We start from the raw sequence: 25,844 nt of genomic DNA, 5'->3' as shown, positions 1-25,844 counted from the left end.
CATCAGATGGACTTGCCCTGGACTTGGATAGCCCCCTGGAGAGCCCGAAGCGTAAACCAGTCTAGGTGAACAGGCAGGCCCAGCGCAGGTCAACAGTTCTAAGACACACTAATTCACTTTCGTTTTAACTCAAGGTTCATTGTTGTGAAGTCAGCTTCTTCCCCCAATCACATTAGTTCAACTCCTCTGGTGTAAAGGTCATTACCTGTGGTTCTGGTCAGAATGAGGGCAGACATACCCCAGAGCATTCCAGAGCTCAGAGGTTGGAGCCAGTGGGTGCTGACCTTTTAAAGACAAAAGATCCCAGTTGCCTTCCAAACAGCAGGCTAAGTGGATAGAGAAAGTGGCAGCAAAAATCTAACGTGGGCTTTATAAAGTCTAAAAATAGGCACTCAAAGCAGAATGGTTTCTTTCCAGAACAATTTTAAAGTTTCCTGGGAGGCATCAGGTGTTGTGTAAATAGCAGAGGATAATGGCTTTCTGAGCCATTGGGGACAGCAAAGCGCTGGGAGGGCTGCCTGTGCTTGGGAGCCCTGGACAGGTGAGAGAAAGGCTTTTGTTCACAGCCCTGCTGCTGCGTGACAAAGCAGCCTGAAGAAGGTCAGGGCTTGTTTCTGGTGCAAGAGAGCAGTACTGAGAAACAGCTCCCTGCTCTTATCTTGCCACACAAACCAACTGGAAGAATAGTAGTCTGTGCACCAATTTTCATTAGAAAGATAGAAAGACAATGAATGAATTAACCCACTTGCAAGAGTAATCAATGCAGATTACTTCTGAAAAGAGACAGTCTTTCCCTAGGTACAGTCCTAAGTCTATATTTACTTAACTCCCATGATTCAAAAGTAGATGCTGGAGGCCAGTAGGCTTGTGCGGGGTCCTGCCCAGAAGAGTGACATCATTTGGAAGGTCAAGAGCAGAGACTATGGGAGCTGAGTAACATGGTGGGGGTTAGACTCAGTGTGTCCCTTGGTCACTAGAATGCAGACTCATCCACAGTCAGGGGGCCCAAGCCCTCTTCCTGCCTCCACCTGCAACTCCCAGCCAAATAATGACTCTCTGGAGTGAGTCCCGGTGAAACTAAGGGTCCTTGTGACTTTGCTTAAACTTAGTTTTAAATCCTATAGCTCTAGAAATCATCTCTCTCCCTCCATCTCTCAGAGGCCTAGCTTCCTTCCTCGCCCCCCCCAGCCCCCCGATAGTCAGCAACCCCCAAGGCAGCAGGCCTGATGGATGGTCACACAGTCCACACCGGCAGGCTACAATAACATCTCGTTTCAGCTCTTGAACCCTAAGATGGAACGACTCCTTGACTACGTTCCCATGAAACAGACAGAGGGACGCTGGAAAGGACCTCAGGGCTGTCCTCAGGACCGGAAGAAATGATTCATCACCCTTACCTCACCTCCAACCGATCAGCTCCCAATGGGGCCCCAAACTCCTTAACCCACGGTGCCTTGCGACTTTGCCCTATGTCATCTGTAAACCGACATGCCATCAGGGAGTTCGGGCTTTGAGCATTAGCTTCCCGTTGTCCTGGGTGGCACCATTCATAACAAAACAGCCAATATTTCTCCACGGCAATTCTCGGTGTCGAGTGCTGGGCTCTGGTGGCGCCGGGCGGGCCCACTGTCTGTTCGGTAACACTGGCACCAACGTACAAGCACAGCGGGCTCGAGAATCACTGGCTCTTGGGCCTGAGAGCGCTAAAGCTCCATGAGTACATTTATTTAACTCTGTTTTTCCCAGCAGGTTGGTGAAGACCTGCCCGATGAGAGGAGAAAAGAATGTGTATGCCCTGGGTTAGCCTGAACACCACACGCAGGATCTTGGACTCTCGCGCCCTCGCCTCAGCTGGACGCACACATTCTGAACACTGTTTCTTTTACTCATGTCCAAACTCCCTTTTTTTAAAAAAAATATATTTTATTGATTTTTTACAGAGAGGAAGGGAGAAGGATAGAGAGTTAGAAACATCGATGAGAGAGAAACATCAGCTGTCTCCTGCACACCCCCTACTGGGGATGTGCCCAAAACCAAGGTACATGCCCTTGACCGGATTGAACCTGGGACCTTTCAGTCTGCAGGCTGACGCTCTATCCACTGAGCCAAACCGGTTAGGGCCAAACTCCCTTTTTTATCCCTCAAAATATATCTTAAATCCCTACAATGAAGCTCTCTCTGGTTTAAATGGAACCTAAGCAGCAAAAACACACATGAGAGGTAAAACAGGCCTCACACACGTACCCAATTCTTTAGAAAGAAGCAACCGGGCTGCCCTGAGGTAGCAGCCCATTCACCTTCTCTCTGCCCCGGAACTCGAACCAATGACAAATGAAACACCTTCGGGGGGAGGGGAGGTCTCACTTTTAATGTCATTTTCATATTTGCTTCTTTTTCGTGAGAAGAGAAGATGGCGAATGTCATCATCTCTGAATGTTACAGATATTTCCATCTCATGTGTTGGGTAATTTGATTTTCATAATTAATATTCAAATGTACTCAAGAGAACACAAAACTCTCAGTAATATGTGAAAAGGAAAACAAGAGTAGTCCTACTTTTTTTCATGTCTAGTCCAAAAAATATTAAGCATTTATATGCAATGAAGTTTACTGAACTTAAACACCAATCATGTCTTTTTTTAGTATCATTTTATTTAAATTCCCTCTTTATGTTTCTTCTGATTTATAAGGACTCTAAAAAAAGATGTATTTTTCCTTCCTAATCCTCCTTCCCCTGCCCCCACTGCTGACATATCTATCTGCTGATTTTCTGCTGGTCTCTCCTAGGTTCCTGTGCCCCATCCACCCCGACCCCCAATCTGGTTAGGCAACTTTTCCAGGAATGAGCGCAGAAGAGAACAAACATCCAGAGTTCCTGTGGTTCCCCAGGCCCCTTTAGAGCCACCACATTTGAAGCTGACGTCAGCCACAAAGACAAGGAATCAAATTCTTTCTAGAACCCTCCAGGCAGTAGGGTCCTGCCCACTGCCTGCTGCTGAAATTCTTTCCAAGCACCTATCGCTTATTTCAGAGATGTGCTTCCCGCGCAGACAGGCCTGGCCATGTGGATGAGAACCCTCGGCCCCAGAAGAGCACCAGGGGGCTGGGCCCAGGGCCTTGTGAAGGTCAGCGGTGACCTTCAGCACTGGTGGTGTGCCCAGTGGGTCCCAGTTCCAGATGTAAACACTACACTCAGACCAGCCGCGGGGATGGGGGCAGAGTGCCTACAAACACACTTGGCTTCCGACTCCAGCTCCGCCATTTATAGCTGTGACTTCAGGCAAAACTTGCAAAACTTTTGCAATAACGTCTACCTCCTGAGATTGAGGTGATGACTGTGATTTAATTATAATGCATACGACTACAATGTCTCAAAATATAGGAGGTCTCAGACTCTGCTGCTTGGTCTATAAATCATGTAACAAGGGACAGAGGTGTCCTGGTGGGAACATTGAAGACAGGGGGGGCGTGCGAGTCAGAGGCTAGATATATATTATATATATTATATATATATATATATAATATTTAGCGATTACTCCACTATAGGTCAATTTATAGAACATTCCACTCCCCTGCTGCCAGGTCAGGGGTGACTCAGTAAAAGGCACGTCCTAAAGTTTGCCGGAGCCACCCCCTCTGTGCTATGAAGGTGAGGTCAGAGCCACCCTCAACAGAGAAAACCTGGCTGAGAACAAAACCATCAGGAAAAGCAGCGGAGGAGGAGGGTGGGTGGGAGAGAACTGGTACTGACACGAAGCAGGCGGCAGCTGGTTTTAATGTACATGCTGTTACTTCCACTCTCTCCTGATTGTATCCACCAGGGAACGTGTACCCTTCACGTCAGGCCTGCGTGTGTATCCTGTGGATACACTGACAGAATTGGGAGTGCTGGTTCTAAGTGTGCAGGCCTTTGCCATGTTGAACATATTTCCAAATTGCTAGAGGCTATACCTACTGACACAGCCTCCAACCTCAGGTTCTTCCCACTCCTGTCAATACACGGTGCTATTAACATCTTTTGGCAACAGGATCTTTGAAAACGGTATTTCGTTAGGGTTTTGATTGCTACGTATTTTGTTGTAAGTGCGGCTGACTGCCTCAGTGTTTCATTTACGCTGGCATTTCCTGCTCCCTGAGCTGTCTGTTTTTAGCCTCTGATCATTTTTTCAATTAGGCTACTGGCCTTTTTATTGATTTGTAGGAGGAAATTAGCTTTCTCTGTGTTAGAAACCGGCCGTATTTCCCCCGGGTTGCCCTTTTCTTAGCTTTATGGTGTGTTTTTGCCATGCATACCTTTTTTTGTTGCTGCTGTTAATCCTCACCTGAGGATATTTTTGAAATAATTTTTTTAGGTTATAAAGTGCTTTTGCAGACTTAGAGTATACCACGTAGATCTTGGGTACATCCGAGTTGATGAAGCAATCTTAAATGGTACCCACAAGGGCAAGGAACAGCCAGCGGTAGAGAGCAGGCCCCGGGTGCAGTACAGAGATTCAAAGTGAACTCTATCACCCAAATGAGATACTGCGGGAAGAGCTCTCTGCCAGGAGGGTGAGAAGCTGTGGCTCAGGGTGCAGGTCATGGTGTTCACCCTCTGTTAGAAGGTGGGGCTAGAGCTGCTGTCAACAGAGAAAACCCGCCTGAGAACAAAACGGGCAAAAATAGCAGCTGAGGGGAGAGGGTGGGTGGGCAGGCGGGAGAGCACACTGAAGGATGACAGCCTGTGGCATCCGGCTAAGGATGCTCTAAGGCCCAACTAAGTCCATGTCGCTGGGCTAATGTTGGCACCAAGGAAGGCCAGCTCCGTACAGGCAACCTGCATCTGAAGTAGTATTATAACCAGCGGCAACACAGGTAACAGGCGTAAGCGTTCTCCAGCCAGGTCTCCCATGGAACGGGTCCGTGGGTGGGGGTGGGGGCATGGCTTCCTCTGCAGTTGCCCAAAGACTCAGAGATGAAGGGTGTGCAGAATTTAAGCTCTGAGCAGGCACAGACCCTAACTTCCTCTCCCTGCCCAGTGCCTTCCCTAGTACATGGAACACTGTAGGGCAGTAGTTCTCAACCTTCTGGCCCTTTAAATACAGTTCCTCATGTTGTGACCCAACCATAAAATTATTTTCATTGCTACTTCATAACTGTAATGTTGCTACTGTTATGAATTGTAATGTAAATATCTGATATGCAGGATGGTCTTAGGTGACCCCTGTGAAAGGGTCGTCCGACCGCCAAAGGGGTCGCGACCCACAGGTTGAGAACTGCTGTTGTAGGGGCTCAAAAAATAATCTGAAAAATCAAGTGTCCTGCTGCAGCAACAGTAAGGGCCACTGCAGTCACTTCCAGACAAACTATGAGATTATTTTCAGGTCAAGTTCTGGCTGCTCTGGACCTGAAGGGATGATGAGCTGCCCTTCAATACAGTGGTTTCTGAGCATTCTTATTCTCAAACTCTGTCTGACAACAGGAAAGGCTAAGCTAGAGATACATATGGCGACCTGGAAACATTTCCACAGCGTATTGTGGAGTTATAAACAAGCTAATAAGAGGATACCATGTAATTCTTATGTTGCCCTCCAAACACACACACACAAGGTCTGGGGCTATGCTCAGAGCAACTATCTCAGGGTGGAAGGCCGACAGGGGGCTTTTCTTTCTGCCTCATACATGTCTACTGAGATCTCCACAATAAACTTGCACCATTTTCTACATCGCTTAAATACGTACATTTAAACGTAAACCAAAACACTCCCCATGTCTGCCTTTCTGCTTAGCATGCTGAAAAACTATTTCTGACGTGCTGCCCATGGGCACTGCTGCGCTTCTTTTGAGGGAAAGAAGGAACAAAATTTATCTCTCTCCCTCTCTTCAATGGACTCTCCAACTGTTTTCTTTAATAAGTCTGTTATTATTTCACCCTGATTTTAGGCTCTGCTTTCAGTATTTATAACTTCATCAAGCACTGCAATATCATTCTACCATCCTCACTGTTATTAGGGATACTCTAGTACACTCTGCAAATCAAGCCTCGGATTCACCCCAAATGCCCAAGGAGAGACAATGAAGCAAGAGGAAGGCAAAGAGCAGGGAGAGGAAGGCTCCTGCGATCCCACAGTTAACGCCCTGTGCACTGCGCGCCTGTGGGACTCACGTTCTCCACCCATAAGGAGGTAAAGGACCACTCATTCCACTCACATAGCATTTGCTGCTCAGCTAAGATGTTTGTTGATTCATCTGTTTGCTCTGGAGGTTGGCTTTTTTCAGGGAGAGTTGTCTAGAGAAAATACATAGGTCCTGTATTTTGTAGTGCTTTAGCATTATCAGGGGCTGTCACAAGGACACATTATCTCATAAGAACAGGCCTGAGAATAAGTCCTAATGTTTTACACAGAAAAAAAAAAACAAAACCTCAAGCTGACAAATACTTTAATGCCTCCCCATTTTTTCTGCCCCACTGAAAGCATCCGTGGCTTTCCTCCTTTCTGGGTTTTGTCAGTATTTGCAGACATTCAGAAATGACAGTGAGAGAGAGAAGGACATTATTGCAAAATGAGTTGGTAAGGGACCCATGCCATTTTCCTCCGTGGGCGTTTGAATCTTCCCCTCCTCTGTTTAAATAAGTCCTTTGATACAATATACCCACCAAGGCAGACTACCCACAAAGACTCGTGGCTCCTCCCCCTGTCCCCAGTGGAATTTTGTCCAAAAAACCACAAGCACACCTGAGAGAAAAGTAGCCAATATTGCCTTAAAAATATTTTTAATAAAATCTAAAATAAAATAAAATTTTGAATTGTGGCTGCTATTGTACTTCAAGGGTCTCTATCATCAATCTAAAAAGTAATGCTGTCTGCATGCATCATTACAAATTTAGCTACAGGGAAAAGATGACAGAAAAAAAATTCAAAACTCTCATCTTTTCTGAGTCTGTTTTTCATGTCAAGACTGCTTCATTTACTTCTCTTGCAGTACTCAGAACTCCCACAACCTCAGAGAGGACCATATGTAAAGTGTTGTTTTTTTAAACTCCAAAGCCAAATACAAATATGTTTGAGACAATCCACACCTGTCTCCCATCATTTGCATGGATATAGGCAATTGTTTATAATATTTGTTTTTCTATATGAGGAATATCAGTCTGGAAATTCCTCTCTTAAAGAAGACTTAAAGAGTGTTAAAGTTCTGATCCACAAAAATGTGAAACTAGCCCAGCCAGCTGTGGCCCAGTGGTTGAGCTTCGACCCAGGAACCAAGAGGTCACCGGTTTGATTCCGGGTCAGGGCCCATGCCCGCGTTGTGGGCTCGGTCCCCAGTGTGAGGCATGCAGGAGGCAGCCAATCAATGATTCTCTCTCATCATCGATGTTTCTCTCTCTCTCTCTCCTTCTCCCTTCCTCTCTGAGATAGATAGATAGATAGATAGATAGATAGATAGATATTAAAAAATGTGAAACCTCCCCGGTGGATTTGGCTCAATGGTTGAGCACTGACCTATGAACCAAGAGGTCACCGGTTTGATTCCCAGTCAGGGCACATGCCTGGGTTTCGGGCTCGATCCCCAGTGTAGGGAGTGCAGGAGGCAGCTAATCAATGATTCTCTCTCATCATTGATGTTTCTATCTCTCTTTCCCTGACCCTTCTTCTCTCTGAAATCAATAAAAATATATTTTTTAAAAATGTGAAACTAAAAGTGTACTACTGTTCATTTTGTCTGTGGGACCACACTGGAAATAAAGAATTCCATTTATTCCCAACATCAGTTAATGATTCCTTTGTAGTCCATGGCATTTTATTTTGATGACTCCACAAGTTTAGAAAATTATTGGGCAAAGAAATGGAACTGAAAGGGGGAAATACATGTATGCTATGTATTATCTACTTTATTTTTATTCATTATTTATTTTACTTTTTAATTAAGTTTATTGGGGTGACATTGGTTAATAATACTATGTAGGTTTCAGATATACATTCCTTTGAAATATGATCTGTATATTGCATGGTGTGCCCACCACCCGAAGTGAAATCATTTTTCATCACCATGTATTTGGCCCCCTTTACCTTTGACTACCCACCCCCCACCCTCCTTCCCTCTGGTAACCACCATACTGTTGTCTGTGTCTCTGAGTTTCAGTTTTATATCCCACATATGAGTGAAATCATATGGTTCTTAGTTTTTCCTGACTTATTTCACTTAATATTCTCAAGATCCATCCATGTTGTCACAAGTGGTAGTATTTCATCTTTTCTCATTGCTGAGTAGTACTGCCTTGTATATAGGTACCACATCTTCTTTATCCAATCATCTGTCAAAGGACAGTTGGGTTGTTTCCCTGTATTGGCCATTGTGAATAATGCTGCAATGAACATAGGGATGCATATATCTTTGCAAATAAATGTTTTCAGATTTTTCAGGTAGATACCCAGAATTGCTGAGTCATATGGTAACTTTATTCTTAATTTTTTGAAGAACCTCCACGCTGTTTTCCATAGTGGCTGTACCAGTTTAGATTCCCTCCAGTAGTGAATGAGGGTTCCTTTTTCTCTACAACAACCCCCCCCCCAACACTTTTTACTTGTCTTGTTAGTAAAAGCCATTCTAACAGGTGTGAGGTGGTATTTCCTTGTAGTATTTTTTTTTTAATGTTTTTATTTATTTTTTAAGGAGAAAGGAAGGGAGAGAGAGAGATGGAAACACTAATGAGAAACATCAACCGGCTGCATCCTGCACACCTCTTACTGGGCATCAAGCCTATAAACCAGGCAAGTGCCCTAACCAGGAATCAAACCCAGGAACCTCTTGGTTCATGGGTTGGCGCTCAACCACTGAACCACACAGGCCAGGCTCCTTGTAGTTTTTATATGCATTTCCCTAATGAAAGAAAAAAATAGACCCTGTATTTATACAGTGTTTTGGCATTATCAGAGGGTGTCACAAGGAAACATTATCTCATAAGAACAGTCCTAACAGCCCTGAGAATAAGTCCTAATGTCTCAAACAGGAAGAAAAAAAAAAATACCAAGTGAAGTTGAGCATCTTTTCATATGTCTGTTGGCCATTTGTACATCTTCTTGGGAGAAATGCCTGTTCAAATCATCTGCCCAGTTTTTAGTTGGGTTGTTGTTTGGTGTTGAGTTGTATGTGTTTTTTAGTACAGTCTACTTTAAAACCAACTCTGCAAAAAGTAGGAACTGCTTAAAGTAAAAGCGTTCTTTCCTCTGCATAACTGTCACTATTTGGGAAGGATTTAAGCATCTGCCAAAACAAACATAATGTAAATTTTTTAAAAAATTTAATTTATTTTTAAAAAAGAAATTAAAGGATTATTAGATTTGAATATTATTTTTACAATCCAGAACAAAAACGCATCTGATGATCTGACCACCAGAGGGAGCTATAACTCCCCCGAATACACCTCAGTGGAGCCACTCCTGGAGCCTTCTTGTTAGGATGCCTTGGAATTCCTCCCCTCCAGTGAACTTACATGGACAGAGGGGTTAAGGGTGAGGCATCCCCTGAAGTTAAAGATGTTGTGGTAAGTTGGAAGTTGGAAGGAGCTAGAAATAATGTGGTATGTGCTAGTTGAGCATTTTTATATTATTAAAATTTATAACCTACATATTGTAAAAAATGAGGGTCATAAAGATACATACAGAACAATAAAATAAACAAGAATAAAATGCGAGGGTAAGAAAATATGGGCATTCATAAATCACTGGTAGAGTACAACAGCAGGGAAAATAAATTCAGCCAAGTGGCAGGGAGGGTGCCAAGAGCCATGGGATTGTGCATTTAAAAGGGGTGGGCAGGGTAAAAGCAGTCACGGATTGGGTGGCCCTGGGCCAATGTGGGATGACAGTGGGGCACAAGGCTGAAGATCTAGCAGAGGAAAATCCCAACACCATACTATGCATGAGCGACCTCAGACAGATGCACAGGGTGAGCGAACAAAGCCAGTCCCCACACCTGGACAAGGTGGGTGCAGAGGCAGGGAAACCTGCCTCGGGAGATCTCACAAATGAAAACAACTCAGTTGTGCAGAAGGGGAGCTGGGGGTCGTTCTGGGGACCAGCAGAGGCCCAGAGGAGGAAGAGCGTAACCTCTGCGGGTGTACAGGGCTGAGCATGAGGGACGCCACGCCCAGGAGATGCACGGGAGGGCACTCGTGTTAAGGAGCCAGGACCTTGATCTGAGGCAGAGAGTGATGGCTGAACGGTAGCAGAATACAGTCTATGTTTGAGAGAGAATTCTGTATGTATATATGCGGAGGGCCCGGGAGGAGAGGGCAGATGTGAACAGCATTTGGGAAGTCCTCTATAGAGACACTGAGACCAGGTGTGGGCGGAGGTATGAGAGAAACAAGGATAAGTCTTGGGTTTGTAGCTGGGACGCCTGGATAGACAGTGGAGCCACCAGCTGAGACAGATAATTCCAGAGAAAGAACAGTTTCAAATACTTGGACATCCAGGCTAAGAAACTGTGAAAGGGCCAACGAAGATCCTGAGTTGTGTGGTCTCACTAGTCATTCAAACCTCATTTCCAGGCCACAGTGGTTTGACAATTTTTTAATAACACGGAGAAAATGAAATCACACTACAGGGAGCCAGTAACCCACTCTGGAAGAAAGGAATTTGAACATTTCTCTTTCACTGTCCAGGTTGTCTAGATAACATGTAAAATCACTTGGACAAAATTAAAGGCAATGGTGGCAATGAACTCCCAAGTCAGGAGGAGAGAGAGAGAGAGAGATAGATAGATAGAGAGAGAGAGAGAGAGAGAGAGAGAGAGAGAGAGAGAGAGCGCGCAATATACAACCAATAGTATTTTCTTACTAGCAAAAAGGAAAGAAACTAAAGTTGTAAGATTCATCCATTTTTATTTTTCAACAAGTTACTCCCAAACTTGAAATATATCTTTCAAATGCATCTCTTCTTTCCCACCATGAATGCCCAATTTCAAGCATCTAAACATAACAGTGACTCAAAACAGTAATCAGTTCTTCAACGAGGGAAGCAAACAATGGACCTACAACAATGAAGGACAGAAATGCCAACAGCTCTTGAAGCATGTCTGCCACCCATTCCTCTCCGTGCCAGAAGGAAGGGGAGCACACTCATTTTGAGGCGGGCATGTTTTACATCACTTGTGTTAGTACAATCCAGTAGGAATGCCAGTCCTTTTTTTTTTTTTCATCCTTATCCGAGGACATTTTCAGATTTTAGAGAGAGGGAAAGGGGAGAAAGGGAGGGAGAAACGTCCATGTGTGAGAGAGAGACCAACATTGGTGGGCCTCCTCCAGAAGGCGCTATGACTGGGGCTGGGTATTGAACCAGCAACCCAGGTAGTGCCCTGACTTGAAATCGAACCCACAACCCTTCAGTACATAGAATGATGTTTCCACCAACTGAGCCACACCAGCCAGGGCGCCAGTCCTTTGAGTAGTTCACTGAGAAAGTTACACATTGCAGATTCGTTATTAAACATGACTTGCGCGAAGGTCATGAGCCTAAGAAATAGTCAGTAGAGAAAACGGGCAATATTTTAATTGTAATGCACCAATTTAAAGTACTGTCTGCATCTGCTTATATGCCTACAAATTCAATTTTCTTGATTCATGTGTACCTATGTAAAGCAGTGAGAATCATTTTCTCTAAGACGAAACATTTACAGTTTATTTATTTGTAGACTTTACAATACACAGTGCATCTGTAAAAAAGTGTCATAAGCTATGGTATATTGTAAGCATGCTGCCCTTGAAGAGAAAAGAAAAACATAAAAAGCTATTGTAATATCTAGGAACCCACTCCTCCCTCCCCTAAAAAGTCAGTACTGGCTGAATTCCTATCTGTCACTGACCAACCAGCAGCTCAATGAAATAGTTTAATCTGGAAATCCTGACCAAATGATACTGGCACTCCCAGATCCAAATATGTACGTTGCAGAGAATCAGTAGCTCACACCCTTGAGGGTGGCACACGATGGCCCATGGGCCACTGGCAAACAGCCACACTCTGTTTACATACCGTCCTGGCTGCTCTTGCACTATCTCAGAGCCCGTAAGTCCTGCAAAGCCTCAGCTATTTACTCTCTGGCCCTTTATAGAGCAAGTTTGCTGGCCCCGATTTAGATGAATCCCCGCGGCACTTGAGAAAGGTTGTATTTACCGTTTCAAACCTGCCAGCTCAGTTAATCCTATCAGCAGTCTTAAAGACCTTATTTTCCAGGTCCCTCCCCCAAATATAAACATGAAGTAGAAATAATTTTAGGAAATCTTTGACAGTGTTTCTTAGAACATGAAATAACATCGCATAGGAGCTATGTGTCTGAGAAACAGAATATTTGGGGCTTCCGGACATAGGAGCCCAAACTGGATTCTGGGCTGTGTACTTTCCAAAGCATTATTCCCAGGGAGGAGAATATTTTCACCTTCAGTAAGGGCATTTTTATTGATGCAGATGCAGAGTGAGCCCGGAGAGCATCCTTCTCAAGGCCTCCCGGAGGCCCAACCGCTGAGAATGGTTGGCGAACTACCCTTGCCCTAAACCTCAGGGAACCATTAGCAGAGAGAGAGAAGCGTCTCCCTCACTCCTCTGGTGATGAAACAACAGCAGTCCTCCGCCATCAGAACGCCAGACCGCCTGGTAGTACCTACCAGCCTCATCTCTGAAGGCTTGGTTTTTAGCTCAATTTTTGTAAAACAGAGATTTTCTTCATTATCTTATACATTCAGAGATGTTTTCATTTCTGGCTCATCTCACACTGGCAACATTCCCTTCTTTAGACTCTTTCCTATCTCCCCCAAAAATGAAAACAGTGGGACAAATATAGACTGCTTGCAGATAAAGCCAGAGTAAAAATATTGGGTGAGGGGTGGAGGGCGGATACAGAGACCTGCAGATAAGGAATGAAGGACAGGAAGGAGCAAGGAGCAGCAGGCAGCAGGGGGAGACAGAGGAAAGGGCTGGGGGCCCAGGACACACCAATGCCAGGCAGGAGACCCAAAGTTCACCAATCCCCAGAGGTGTCTTGAGATTTCTGCCACCACTGGCAACTGGAAGTACCCACAGCTCTTCTGCTGCTTTCTAATTTTTCCATTTTCCCAGGCTCCACTCTGACCAGATGAATAAAACTTATCAAGCATCCACCATGTGTAGAGCCATCCTCATCTTCCTGGCACATCAGATTCTCGGTCCTACAGACACAGTGACCAGAGCATCCACGCAGATGGATAAGAACGAGGGCAGGAAGGCCTACAATGCTCCTCCGCTCTCTGTCAAACCTCTGGCAGAACCAAGGCCCCGTGGTGATACCTACGTATCCATGCATCAGAGTCGAGGCAAAGGAGCGGATTCTGAATGAGGGATTCTGGTTCACGCGACATCGGGGAACGAATGGTATGGCAATGCGGCCTGTCTACTTCACCCCTTCATTTACCAAAACTGCAAAGACCAATTTATATGGGAATATTTGGAAACTGACCAGATATTCCCTGCATTCTTGATTAGCCTTTTTTGTTGGTTCACAATCATTTTCTAAATATCCATCAGTACGGCACTGGCTATGCTCAGCAGGCCGTGGGGCATGATGCACACATGCTGGCCCTCGGCACTAACCCACTGCCCTCTGGGAAACCTGGTGGCCAAAAGGTGTGCCCTCTAGGACTGACATTTTAACAGGATGTTGCATGCATCCAAACATTCAAAAACCAGGAGGTAAACACAAATATGTAAGATGTGTTGGTTGTTACAGAAGTAGAAGAGGTTTTCATTTGGGAGAAGAGGGTTAATATTCTTTAACATCATTTCAGGGTTTGGGGGAGGGGAGGAGTACAATCAGAATAGTCTGAGAGTTAAGTTCTCTGGGGCTCTCTCTCAGGAGTAATTGCATGAGCTCCTCGGTGCAGGGATTGGAAGACAAGTACTTCTGGGCTCCCAGACCATTAGTGTAGATGTGATTCTTACAACACCCTGGGTAGCAAGGGCTGCTCAATTAAGCCTCCATAGATTTGCAAGGAGCCTGCAGAGCATGAATACTGTCCCAGCAGAGGAGAAGGTGCTCGGCCCAACCTAAGTGGGAGAGGGTGCTGTGGGGAAGGCGGGCGGAGAGCAGCTCTGCAAGCCAAAGGCCACCCAGTGCAGGGGTCAAAACCAAATTCCCGCCCCTCCCCCTCAGGGCCATGTCAGTTGGGGAGGCAGCCACATGGACCCAGGAGGTGTGGGGTCTCCAGCTCCATAGAAAAGACATATCCAGCAGACACCTCCAGCCACGTGACCTTGCAAGGATGCAGGCCCAGTGTGTCTACATTGCTGAGATTTTCCAGAAACCTGGGAATCTGGATATTTCATAGGAAATCTCCTACATGTTGGCTCATGATTTCTCTCTGTTTTAGTGCTCCATGGGCTAAATAAACACCTGTTGGCTCAGTCTAGTTCCTGGGGACCCACAGTTTTCCAACTCTGGCTTCAGAGTGTCTTAGAAGTGCTCCCAAATTAGTGAGGGGACTCTCAAGTCTCAAGGGTTCTCTATTAGTTAAAGGAGACTTATTCTGTGCAATGTTTTCAAAAAGGGTGAGGAAAGAAGCCACAATTTCTAATCCTTTGGGAGAAAAAGTACATTAATATTTAAAATTTCCATGTGTATAGTGGATAGCCAAATCATCGCCTCACCCACTTCTTGCTTGGGGCAGGGGGGAGATATAACTTAACAGTGAAGGGAACAGATGGACCCCACATTACCCCAGGGATCAAGTTCAGCACCACTGATTAAGGGGTGACCAGACACTGTGTCCCTCTCCTGAGCAGACAGCATCCCCATTCCTGTCCCCAGTGTTTAAACTGAATTTGGTCAAGGCTTCAGATCCAACTTGTAATATACAGGAACCCCAGGAGAAACAAGAGCACATTCCATGAAACCACAGGAAACAAATCAGATGTGATGAGTGAGACAACCTACTGACAGTTCAACATAAGGTAAAAGGGGGAGACAACTGCTCTAGATTAACAGGGTCTTAAGAGACCTACCAACTAAATGCAATACAAGATTCTCAATTGAATTCACGTGTAAACAGGCCAATTGTAAAAGGCATTTTAGGGGCAGTTGGGGAAACTCAGATAATGGGCTGGGTAATAGAGTCCATTACGCCATTACTGACCATTTAGTGAAAATTGTATTGTGGTTACATAGGAATACGTTCTTGTTTTTTCAGAGATGCAGGCTGAGTATTTAGGGGCTAAATGTCATAATGTCTGTAATTCATTTTTGAATACTTCAGCAAGAAAAAAAAGATGAAGCAAATGCAGAAAAATGTTAACAACTGAAATCTAGACGACAGGATGGAGGCGAGCTGGTGCCACGGAGCCGAGCTGGTGCCACGGAGCCGAGCTGGTGCCACGGAGCCATCGCCATGTGGCGTACAGCCTCCATCAGCCTCCATCGCTCACTACAGAGGGACTTCTTGCCTCGTCCCTCCAATGTCCTTGAGGCTGTGTGTGTTTTAAATTTCAAATCACCAGCTGCCAAAAGAAAAAATGATAGCAACCCAACCAGGTATAATTTGATGCTGAAAACCCAACATACAAAATAAAGAAGCAACTGTGAAGTGAGCGCCCTGGAACCTTCTGCATGAAATTCTAGAGTTGGTGAGTCGTAGCCAGCCTTGCTCAATGTGAAAAAGCAGCTTAACTGTCGCAAATGCATTCATTCTAAGTCACCTAAATGAAGGCTGCTCATAACTGAGGAAAATGGGGGGGGTAAGGGGGGAGGGGCCAAGAACTTGTATTAAAATGACCCTATTCAGTTAACTGTTTAGGCACAAGGTTAAATGTCTTGAGATACAAGCATAACTGAAAAAGAATAAAGCTTGAAACTCAAACAGATATTCTAAGCTTTTTTTAAAAAAATTTTTAATCTTATTTAGCAAAGTACATCTATTCTAAATCTAATGCCTGATGATACAATTCTAAGAACTTGGTCAGCTGCCATCAAATACACTGGCCAGTTCTTTAAATCTGCTTTAAAAAGGTAAAACAGTCATCAAATCTCAGGTTTTAGAAGGACCCGCACAGTCACCTAGACCAGCAGTCACCAACAGGTGGTCCGTGGACCACTGGTGGTCCGTGAGGTCCTAAAGGTTGGCGACCGCTGATCTAGACCAACAGCCCATCCACGGCTGGACTTTTGTCATTCAAGAACAGTATTAACCTAGCACTGGAAAGAACACTGATAAATCTGGATCCTTCAGTTCCAGCACTCACTATAGAGCTGTTTCTTCTTGGGCTGATGACAATCCTTCTGAACCTCAATATTGTCACCTAGAAAAGGGAGGTGAGACCCTCCTCACAGAGCTTGGGCGGTATCAGTGACACTGTCACATTCCCCACTGTGCCAGCTATCCCGGAAGCACTCCAAACTGCCTGAAAATAACTTGTACTAATACCTCGCTCAATTCACAGCTCTATAACTTACTAGAGGTATAGCCTTTACAACTTAGCTAATCTTTTATATCCCAGATTCCTTATGGGCAAAGTGAGGAGAACAATAGTACCTGCTGCATAAAACAGCTGGGAGAATCAAATGAGCTCCTGTGTAAATAGCTCAAACCGTGCCGGGCACATCGAGGCATTCAATAAACATGAGCCCCTCCTTCCTCCCACCCCATTTTAAGAAAGCATACTTTAAGGAAAATAGAGGTCCTCAAAACATTAAAAATATTACCGCCCTAACCAGCTTGGCTCAGTGGATAGAGCGTCGGCCTGCGGACTCAAGGGTCCTAGGTTCGATTCCGGTCAAGGGCATGTACCTTGGTTGCAGGCACATCCCCAGTTGGGGGTGTGTAGGAGGCAGCTGATCGATGTTTCTCTCTCATCGATGTTTCTAACTCTCTGTCCCTCTCCCTTCCTCTCTGTGAAAAATCAATAAAATATTAAAAAAAAAATCCAGATGTCCTGCTGACCCTGTCTATAACTGCTGGTGAGGTTCCTGACCAAGGCCTCACTTCTCCTGTGTGCAATGACAGCTGGGCTGACCAGGGGTCTTGACCTTCCATTGCAGCCACAGCCAGGCCTCAGGCAGCCCATGGAGAAGTTTCTGATTGAGCCATCACAAGAGAGCGCGTTCCTTCTGTGGGGTTTGACATCGTAATTTTGCACAGACATCAGTATCCATTGGAGATGACCCGCACCTGCCATTCTCCTGACTCCCTGAATCCTTTTCTGACACCAGCCTTTGCTCTTGCCATCACCTCCCTTTCCTGCACTCACCTTTTATGTCCTAGGCAGGCCTCCTTCCCTGGTTTGCAGGGAGCCTTTGTGAGAATTAAAGGGAGCCCAGGATGGCAGGGTGTGGGTGAGGGAGATGCCTGATAAGCTAATGGCACCTCCGTGAGAATTAGGAAGAGTGGCCTTTCCTTGGCTGGCAACCCTGTGCCACAGCCTCCCTCCCCTAATTAGATTCTGCTTATTGAATTCAAGTCCATTTATAGGGAAACTGCCAGGTGCCAAGATCTCTGGGCTTACTGACAGGAATAAGAAGGGCTGTCGCCTCTGAGCCAACCAACTCTGCTAAGGCGGGGCTGGAGGGAGGAGGAGGAAGCTCACGGAGCCAACACAGCCCAAGGACTAGAGCTGTTTTGCCCTCTCAGGCTGGATTTGATGGGGGCAGGTGGTGGGGAGCTCAGCAGGGGTGCTGCCTGCCACCTGCACTGGCCCAGGAGTGAGTCGTGCCAGAAAGGATGTGAGGAGACTCCATGCCAAGCGGAAAACATAAGCAAAGGCGACATGGCAGATTTAGAGAACGGTGAGCTTCCAGGGCAGGGGCAGGAAAAGGAGGGAGGCCTTCTGTGTCAGGCTGAGGCCCCCAAACCAGAGGGTCACTACAGGGGACAGTGCAGGGGACTCGCAGATGATCCATTGCTGTAATGAGGGGACTGCAGAGCAGCCACCCTGCACTCCTGGTGAAACTCCACAGGGTACGCCAGGGCAGGGGCAAGTCACTGTTCTAGCACTGCCAGCTTATGTGCCCCGGGCAAGCAGCAACCTCTCTGGACTTAACCAGTTAACTGCCACACATCCAAAATGGAAACCATCCCCACACACCACGATATTTTGAATTTAATTTAAAAAATCTGCCACTTGCGTCTACAGATGCTTATGGCATACAAAGGGTTAAGCTTTGTCAACCATAGGACAGGAAAGCTGGACTGGGATGTCTAATGTCTCCTCTGTGTCTGAAGTTCAAAAGGTCTTTGTTCTTCAAAATCTAGTTCCAATCCTGTCCCCAGTGGCTCTAACCTCACTCTGCTACCAGTTTAACATGTAACGCAGCACACTGCAGAGGGCCAACAGGAACAAAAAGATCCCACATGAATACCGGGTGCAAAACTCTAAATAAAAAAAGCTGAGACACCAGAAAGATCGGCTGTTTCCCTGCTAGAAGTCACCAAATGCCTCCAAATTACAAAATCTCTTCATTCAGACTGTCTATGCCAAGGAATTATGCAGGTTTCTTAGGAACAAAATGACACTTGCATTCTTCCCTAAACTAGGAATATTTTTTTTAAAAAGTAATATATTAAGATAAACACAGACTTATTCCCAAACTGTATTTTTCCACTGCAAAAAACCAGAAACATCAGAATCAATTTCCTCATGAAGTCAACCCATAGAAAGGACTAGCCTGCTGACCACTGTTGTGGTACAAGGTCTAGGGCCCTGGTGCAAATTGTGGTCCCTGGGCCAGCGCTTCAGCATCATCAACTCGATCAGAATTTGCAGGGGGACCCAGCAATCTCTGTTTGATGAAGGCCTCCAGACAATCCTGCTGCTGAACCAAAACAGTGCTTAAGGTTAGCAAGCCAAAAAAGACTACAAAATAGAGTCAACATACCTGGCTCCAAAGATGTCTTTTTTGGCGAGATCAATTCCAGAAACAACTTTCACTCTCAGAACACGTGATTCTCCCTGTTGGAGGGGGGGAAAAAAACATTAAAATAATGGACTTCAATGGATCGCACTCTCACCCCATGTGCAAAGTCAATGATTCCTCTTCCGGCCAGAACTGAAATACAGAGCAAACCAATCCAAGCATAGGCCACTGCTCCCTACAAGGAAGTTCAAAAAGCTACATTCCAGTTCAAAATTCTAATGACCCTAGAAATTCAGAGCATCCAGATGAAGTGAGCACAAGTTTGATTCAAACTAGGTCATGCAGATCAATTATTTTTGCACTGATAGGAAGAATTTCCCAGCTGTGCCAAGAATACAACCACACACATGAAACGACCTAGATAAATGCCCAAATGCAACAAGGTAGCATAAATTTAGTAAATAATTCTTCCTTTGGGGTGTATGTATTTGTATGAGTGGCCTGCGATAGAAAGAAATTTCATGTGGTAAGATAGTTCTTCAACATTATGATTTCAAAATGTCAGTGCTGGCAAGCAAACATAATTCCTCAGTTCCAGTAAAAAGACCATCCTAAATGGAAATATTCCCAAATCATCTCAGAAATCATTCATTCATTCATCTGCTTATTCATGCATTCATTCCAACATTTTCCAAGCAGCTCCTATGCATCTGGCATTGAGCTAGAGCTTGAATACAGGCGTGAACATACGTGTGGTCTGCTCAGTGATGAGACCAACGGCACAGGACCCGGTGATGGCACCTGCCAAAGGGCATGGGTTGGAGAAGTAGTTAAGGCTAAGACATTCAGAAAAGATGAGCAGGCTCAGAAGGAGGTGGCAGGCAGAAGCCCAGGATAACTCTCAGGTTTCTAGTTTGGGTCACTAAGTGTTAACATAAATTAAAATAGAGGGTTAACTTGAATTCAAGGAACTTATGAAACAACCAGTTGTAAAAAAATAAATGACTAAATTCATAAATGGGAGAGATGTCTAGTATGGGATTGACCTGGGCGTTATTCATGTAGAGTTGGTAGTTACAACTAGAAGTCAGTGGAAAGTTATCAAAAAAGAGTGTGTGTGTGTGTGTGTGTGTGTGTGTGTGTGTGTGTGTGTGTGTGTGTGTGGCGGGGTATGGCCAGAGATGAAGCCCTTCAGGACACAAGCACTAAGGAAGAAGAGATAAGTACTATGAAATTCATCTACCCCATGTTTAGTAAACACCTAGGCAGGAAAAGAAAACCTAAATGATTGTGTAGATCATGTCATGTGAAAGGGGACAAAAGCAAGGGGAAATAAAACATGAAGAGACCAGGAGGCTGAAGCTTTGTCAATCAGCCAGTGGATCTAACAGGCATACACGCCATCAGACCCAGCGCAGTATCATTTATGTTCCAGGATTCTTCCTGCCATTCAACCACTGTCCCACCATCCAGCCTGACACAAGGCTGCTCACACACAGACACAGCAGGGTACCAGTGTGGTTCAGAGAAGCTTCTCAACCTGCGTGTGCTTACGATCACTTGCGAACGAGGCCTGCACTCCCAGGATGGAATGTGCTTGGCAGCCTTCACGAAAGGACTAAGACAAGTCAGGAATAACTACTCCACACCAGAGTGTCCCCAAGTGTTTACCAAAGCCCCGGGTCCTGTGCTCCTCCCTTTGTTCCCATAACTGCCGGACTGACTGCCCTCGCCCTTCTCATGGGCCCCTGTCAAGGATTCCTTCTCAGCACAGATGTTATTCAGGGTAATATCTGGCTCTGTTCTGTGTCTCACAGCAGGCATCTCCCATGGTCAACTCAGTTATGGAACGTCACCGTGAAAGTATTTTTTTACACAAAGATCCCAATTTGGCAACACATGTGTGTAGAGTTCATAGCACACCTGGGAAACGTTTACGGCCCATTAGTGCTCATAGCATATAAACTGAGAACCATGGGTTGAAACGAAATCCTTGTCTGCCAGCTAAGGGGTTAGAGACTTTGCTTGAGATGCAGTGAGGAATCATTCAGAAGAAATGGAGGACAGGGACTGGTTGTCTCTGTCTCCCTGCTAAGCAGTAACTCCTGATAGCCGGCTCAGGCTGAGCAGCAGGGCCGTTTCCACACCTAGCCTTGCACTTGGAACTTATTTGGGGGAGACAAAGAAGGGACTGGGTTTAGGATGGAAACCAAGATACAGTCACCAGTCACAGCAGGAAACAAGAATTCTGGTAAGAAACCATCTCTTTGTCGGGTACCCCTTGGAATTCTCAGAAATCCTGGGCAGTGCCCTATACTTTACACAAAACTGGGTAGGGGCTTGACTGAACCTTGTCTGGGTTTGAAGGAATAGGATAAGCCCGGTTAATACCTGGTTGCCTTAGGTTCGCATTAACATTGGGTGAATGTTCTTACATTGGGTGGATGGAGCTACTTTCCAAAGCATATATTTTAAAGTCAGCAAACATTAATAAATGAATAAAAAATAAATGTAAGTAAAGGAATAACTAACATTTTATGGAAACTGGTTTACTCATTTAGTAAGCATGAGCACCAGTTCTAAGATGTAGGGATACAATAACATGGAGAAAACGCCCCGCCCTACCCGTCCCACATCCTAGTGTTACTGAGAGTGCATTATATAAGAGCTCTCAACTGTATCAGCAAACAAGTCAGAAGAATCTGCAGGGCACATGGAAATACAGAATGGTAATAATTTTAAGTGCTTTATTGAGCACTTAAACATTTTGTACACACACCCTTTCATTAAACAAATCCTCACTTAGGAATCAATCCTAAGAAATAAGCACAGATACGTAAGAAACACAAACCCAAAAAAACTAGCTAAAAGGACAGTCCCCACAGCATTTTTTGTAAGTGAAAGAAATCTAAAAATCCCTCAAATTGGACAGCTAATTGTTTATAGCAATTCAGTGCAATGGGCTATAGTATAATCATTAGAAATATGTGTGAATCTGCAACAACCTTCATTCATTCCACAAGTATTTACTAAGTTCCCACCATCGTGTGCCAGACTCATGACCTGGGGGGTATGGATATGAGCAAGATGGAGTTCCAGCCTCAATGAACCCACAATCTAGAAGACAGACAAACAGAATATAAATACACAATGCAAACAAACAAGCAGGGTAATTTCTGAAGCTGGTAAGTGCTTTGATGACACGATGACAGTTAAATATAAGCAACTAAGTAGAGGGAAAGGGGGAGGCTATTTTTTTTAAAATATATTTTATTGATTTTTTACAGAGAGGAAAGGAGAGGGATAGAGACTTAAAAACATCGATGAGAGAGAAACATCAATCAGCTGCCTCCTGCACACCCCCTACTGGGGATATACCCACAACCAAGGTACATGCCCTTGACCAGAATCGAACCTAGGACCCTTGAGTCCGCAGGCCGACGCTCTATATACTGAGCCAAACCGGTTAGGGCAGGGAGAGGCTATTTATAACTGGTGGTCAGGAAAGGCCTCTTTGGAGAGGAGACAGTTGAGCTGAAACCTGAAGGAGATAGAAGGTGCTCATGAGGGAGGGCAGGTCATGCAGGAGTGCCAGCAAGTCCCAAGGCCTACGGGGGGGGGGGGGGGGAGGGGGGGATCTGGCCCTACAGGGGGAGGCCAGCATGGCACAGTGGGGCCAGAGATGCAAGGCCAGCCTCACTTGATAGAGGGTGGGCATTATTCCAACACACCCCCTCTCCCCAATGCCCCCTTGGAAAGTTTCAAGCAGGGGACTGACAAAATTTGACTTAAGTGGTTTTTTTTTTAAATTAAATCTTTATTGTTCAAATTATTCCAGTGGTTCCTCTTTTTTCCCCCCATAGCTCCCCTCCACCCGGTCCCCATCCCACCCTCTGCCCTTACCCCGTCCCGCCCACTGTCCTCATCCATAGGTGTACGATTTTTGTCCAGTCTCTTCCCGCACCCCCACATCCCTTTCCCCCCAGAAAATAGTCAGTCCACTCCATTTCCATGCCCCTGATTCTATTATATTCACCAGTGTATTCTGTTCATCAGATTATTTATTCACTTGATTTTTAGATTCACTTGTTGATAGATGTGTATTTGTTGTTCATAATTTGTATCTTTACCTTTTTCGTCTTCCTCTTCTTAAAGCAGGGGTCCTCAAACTTTTTAAACAGGGGGCCAGTTCACTGTCCCTCAGACCATTGGAGGGCCTGACTATAGTTTAAAAAAAAACTATGAACAAATTCCTATGCACACTGCACATATCTTATTTTGAAGTAAAAAAACAAAATGGGAACAAATACAATTTGTATTTGCATGTGGCCCGCGGGCCGTATTTTGAGGACCCCTGTCTTAAAGGTTACCTTTCAGCATTTCATATAATACTGGTTTGGTGGTGATGAACTCCTTTAGCTTTTTCTTATCTGTGAAGCTCTTTATTTGACCTTCAATTCTGAATGATAGCTTTGCTGGATAAAGTAATCTTGGTTGTAGGTTCTTGGTATTCATCACTTTGAATATTTCTTGCCACTCTCTTCTGGCCTGCATAGTTTCTGTTGAGAAATCAGCTGACAGTCGTAAGAGTACTCCCTTGTAGGTAACTGACTGTTTTTCTCTTGCTGCTTTTAAGATTCTCTCTTTGTCTTTTGCTCTTGGCATTTTAATTATGATGTGTCTTGGTGTGGCCCTCTTTGGATTCCTTTTCTTTGGGGTTCTCTGCGCTTCCTGGACTTGTAAGTCTATTTCTTTCAACAGGTAGAGGAAGTTTTCTGTCATTATTTCTTCAAATAGGTTTTCAATATCTTGCTCTCTCTCTTCTTCTGGCACTCCCATAATTCGGATGTTGGTACGCTTGAAGTTGTCCCAGAGTTTCCTTACACTATCTTCATATTTTTGGATTCTTTTTTCGTTTTTCCGGTTGGGTGTTTTTTGCTTGTTCATATTTCAAACCTTTGACTTGATTCTTGCGATCCTCTAGTCTGCTGTTGGAACTCTGTGTAATATTCTTTATTTCAGTCAGTGTATGCTTAATATCTAGTTGGTCCTTTTTCATAAACTCAAGGGTCTCACTAGATTTCTTGTGGGTCTCACTAAATTTATTGGCGGTTTCTAGAAAATTCTTGAAAAACCTTGTAAGTGTGGTTTTGAACTCTATATCCAGTAGTTTGCTTTCTTCCATTTCTGTCATTTGTGACCTGTTTCTTTGTCTCCACATTTTTTATGCTTCCCTGTGTTGATAGAGTGGCTTTCTGTGCTAGGTGTCCTATAGGGCCCAGTGGTTCAGCCTCCCCAATTACCTGAGGTGGACACTCTTGGTGCACCCCTTTGTGGGCTTTGTGCACAGTCTTGTTGTAGTTAAGCCTTGATTGTTGTAGGTATCACTGGGAGGAATTGACTTCCAGGCCAATTGGCTGTGAGAATCAGCTGTGTCTACAGTGGGAGAACTTCTGTGCTGGAGACACCCTTCTGGGGCAAGACTTGCTTCAGTGGGGCTTTGGTGCTCACTGAGTCTGCCCCCTGAGTGTGTCCCTTATAGATCTGAGGCATTGTAATCTGGATGGTCCCACTCTGACCACTGGGTAGACTGGCACTTGGATCTCTAAGGAGGTGCTAATTTAGCCTCTGCCTGAGGCTACCCAGCAGGAGGTACAGAGAGATCTCCAGATTCCTCTTCTTTGTTTGGGATTTGGAGGTACCTAGATGAGGCCCAGCTGTGAAGCAATGCAAGCTGCTGTGGGGCCTTGGGCCTTCTTTTGGTTGTTCTGGGTCTCTCTGAACCAGCTGCAGTTTGTTAGGTAATTTCAGATTGCAAAGGGCCAGGCCATTCATATGCAAAAGCCTCTGCGCACAGCTCAGGTGGGGCCAGGTCTCATGGAATCAACAGGGCGAAGCAAACGGCTATGGCTGATCCTCAGCCCAGCCCTAAGAGGCCCCGGGTCTCACTGTCCCGGTAATCGCTGCAAGCACCTCTGAGAGAAAGCCGCCTCCAGTTCCAATCAATGCCAGACAGTCTAGTTTCTCTCCGTATGATTCTGGGTCCCTAGAGACTCTCCCAGAACTGGAGTTCAGAGCAGTCAGGAGCTTGTGTCTCCCTCACGATTGAAAAAAACAACCGTGACCTCAGTTGCCAGCCCTTTCCACGTGCGCCTCTGTACCTCTGCACTTTACTTCCTCACCTCATCTGAGTCTCAGTGTGCTTTTCTCTTTCCTTTAGTTGTAGAATTTCCACTCAGCCAGCCTTCCTGTGGTTGTGGACGATGTCCATTTTGTCTTTTAGTTGTATTTTTGAAGTGGTTGTGCGAGGCAGCAATTTCCGGTGTTTACCTATGCCGCCATCTTGGTTTCTCTCTGACTTAAGTTTTTGAAAGACCACTTTGGTTTTTTGGGAGAATGGACTCTTAAGGAATAAAAACAAAAGAGGATGACCAATTAAAAGGAGATCTGGCAAGAGATGGTTAGCTTTGCATAGGATAGAGATATGATTAGATTTAGCATACAAAAAAATGTTTGAAATAAACTATATGGTTAAGTTTCCTAAGCTTTCTATAAATGAGTTTAGAGACCAGCAAGTTGTTCAACAAGATGTCTCCCTTTTCCATTTAAACCCACAACTAGACCACATTTCCCAGCATTCCTTACAGTCATGTGGCTATGTTCTGGCCAATAGGACATGGACAGAAATGATCTGGGCATTTTCCAGACCAGGCCAATAGACCCTCCCACTCACCATCTTTCATTCTCTCCCCATCCTCCAGCTCAATGAAGAAGATCCTGGAGGCGAAGGAGGGAAAACTCCAGGAAAAGTGTGAGTGGAACAGAGCATCCCCCCACCCCACCTGCTACCTCCACAATTACCTATTGACCTTGCCCAGATAGTGAGCTGAAAATAGACCTGTACTGTTTATTCCCACTCAAAACTGTTGGCTTATCATAGTCAACATAATCTCATTTTTAAATAAATATCTATTATATGCACAGAAAAAGAC

At 45.0% G+C, this 25,844-nt stretch overlaps 1 protein-coding gene across 3 annotated transcripts in view; it reads right to left on the bottom strand.

Moving 5' to 3' along the window:
- Positions 1-25,844, bottom strand: part of NEDD4L (NEDD4 like E3 ubiquitin protein ligase) — a 309,487-nt gene that overhangs the window by 185,923 nt on the left and 97,720 nt on the right. For all 3 annotated transcript variants that reach the window (XM_081097853.1, XM_081097852.1, XM_081097851.1), the window contains exon 2: positions 18,874-18,947. In XM_081097853.1, the coding sequence (XP_080953979.1) occupies positions 18,874-18,947 (74 nt within the window). The remainder of the gene's footprint in view (positions 1-18,873; positions 18,948-25,844) is intronic.

The sequence above is a fragment of the Myotis nattereri genome (assembly GCF_964212035.1).
Source record: "Myotis nattereri genome assembly, chromosome: 8".
Classification (NCBI taxonomy): domain Eukaryota; kingdom Metazoa; phylum Chordata; class Mammalia; order Chiroptera; family Vespertilionidae; genus Myotis; species Myotis nattereri.
This window is presented reverse-complemented; position numbering and strand designations above follow the sequence as displayed.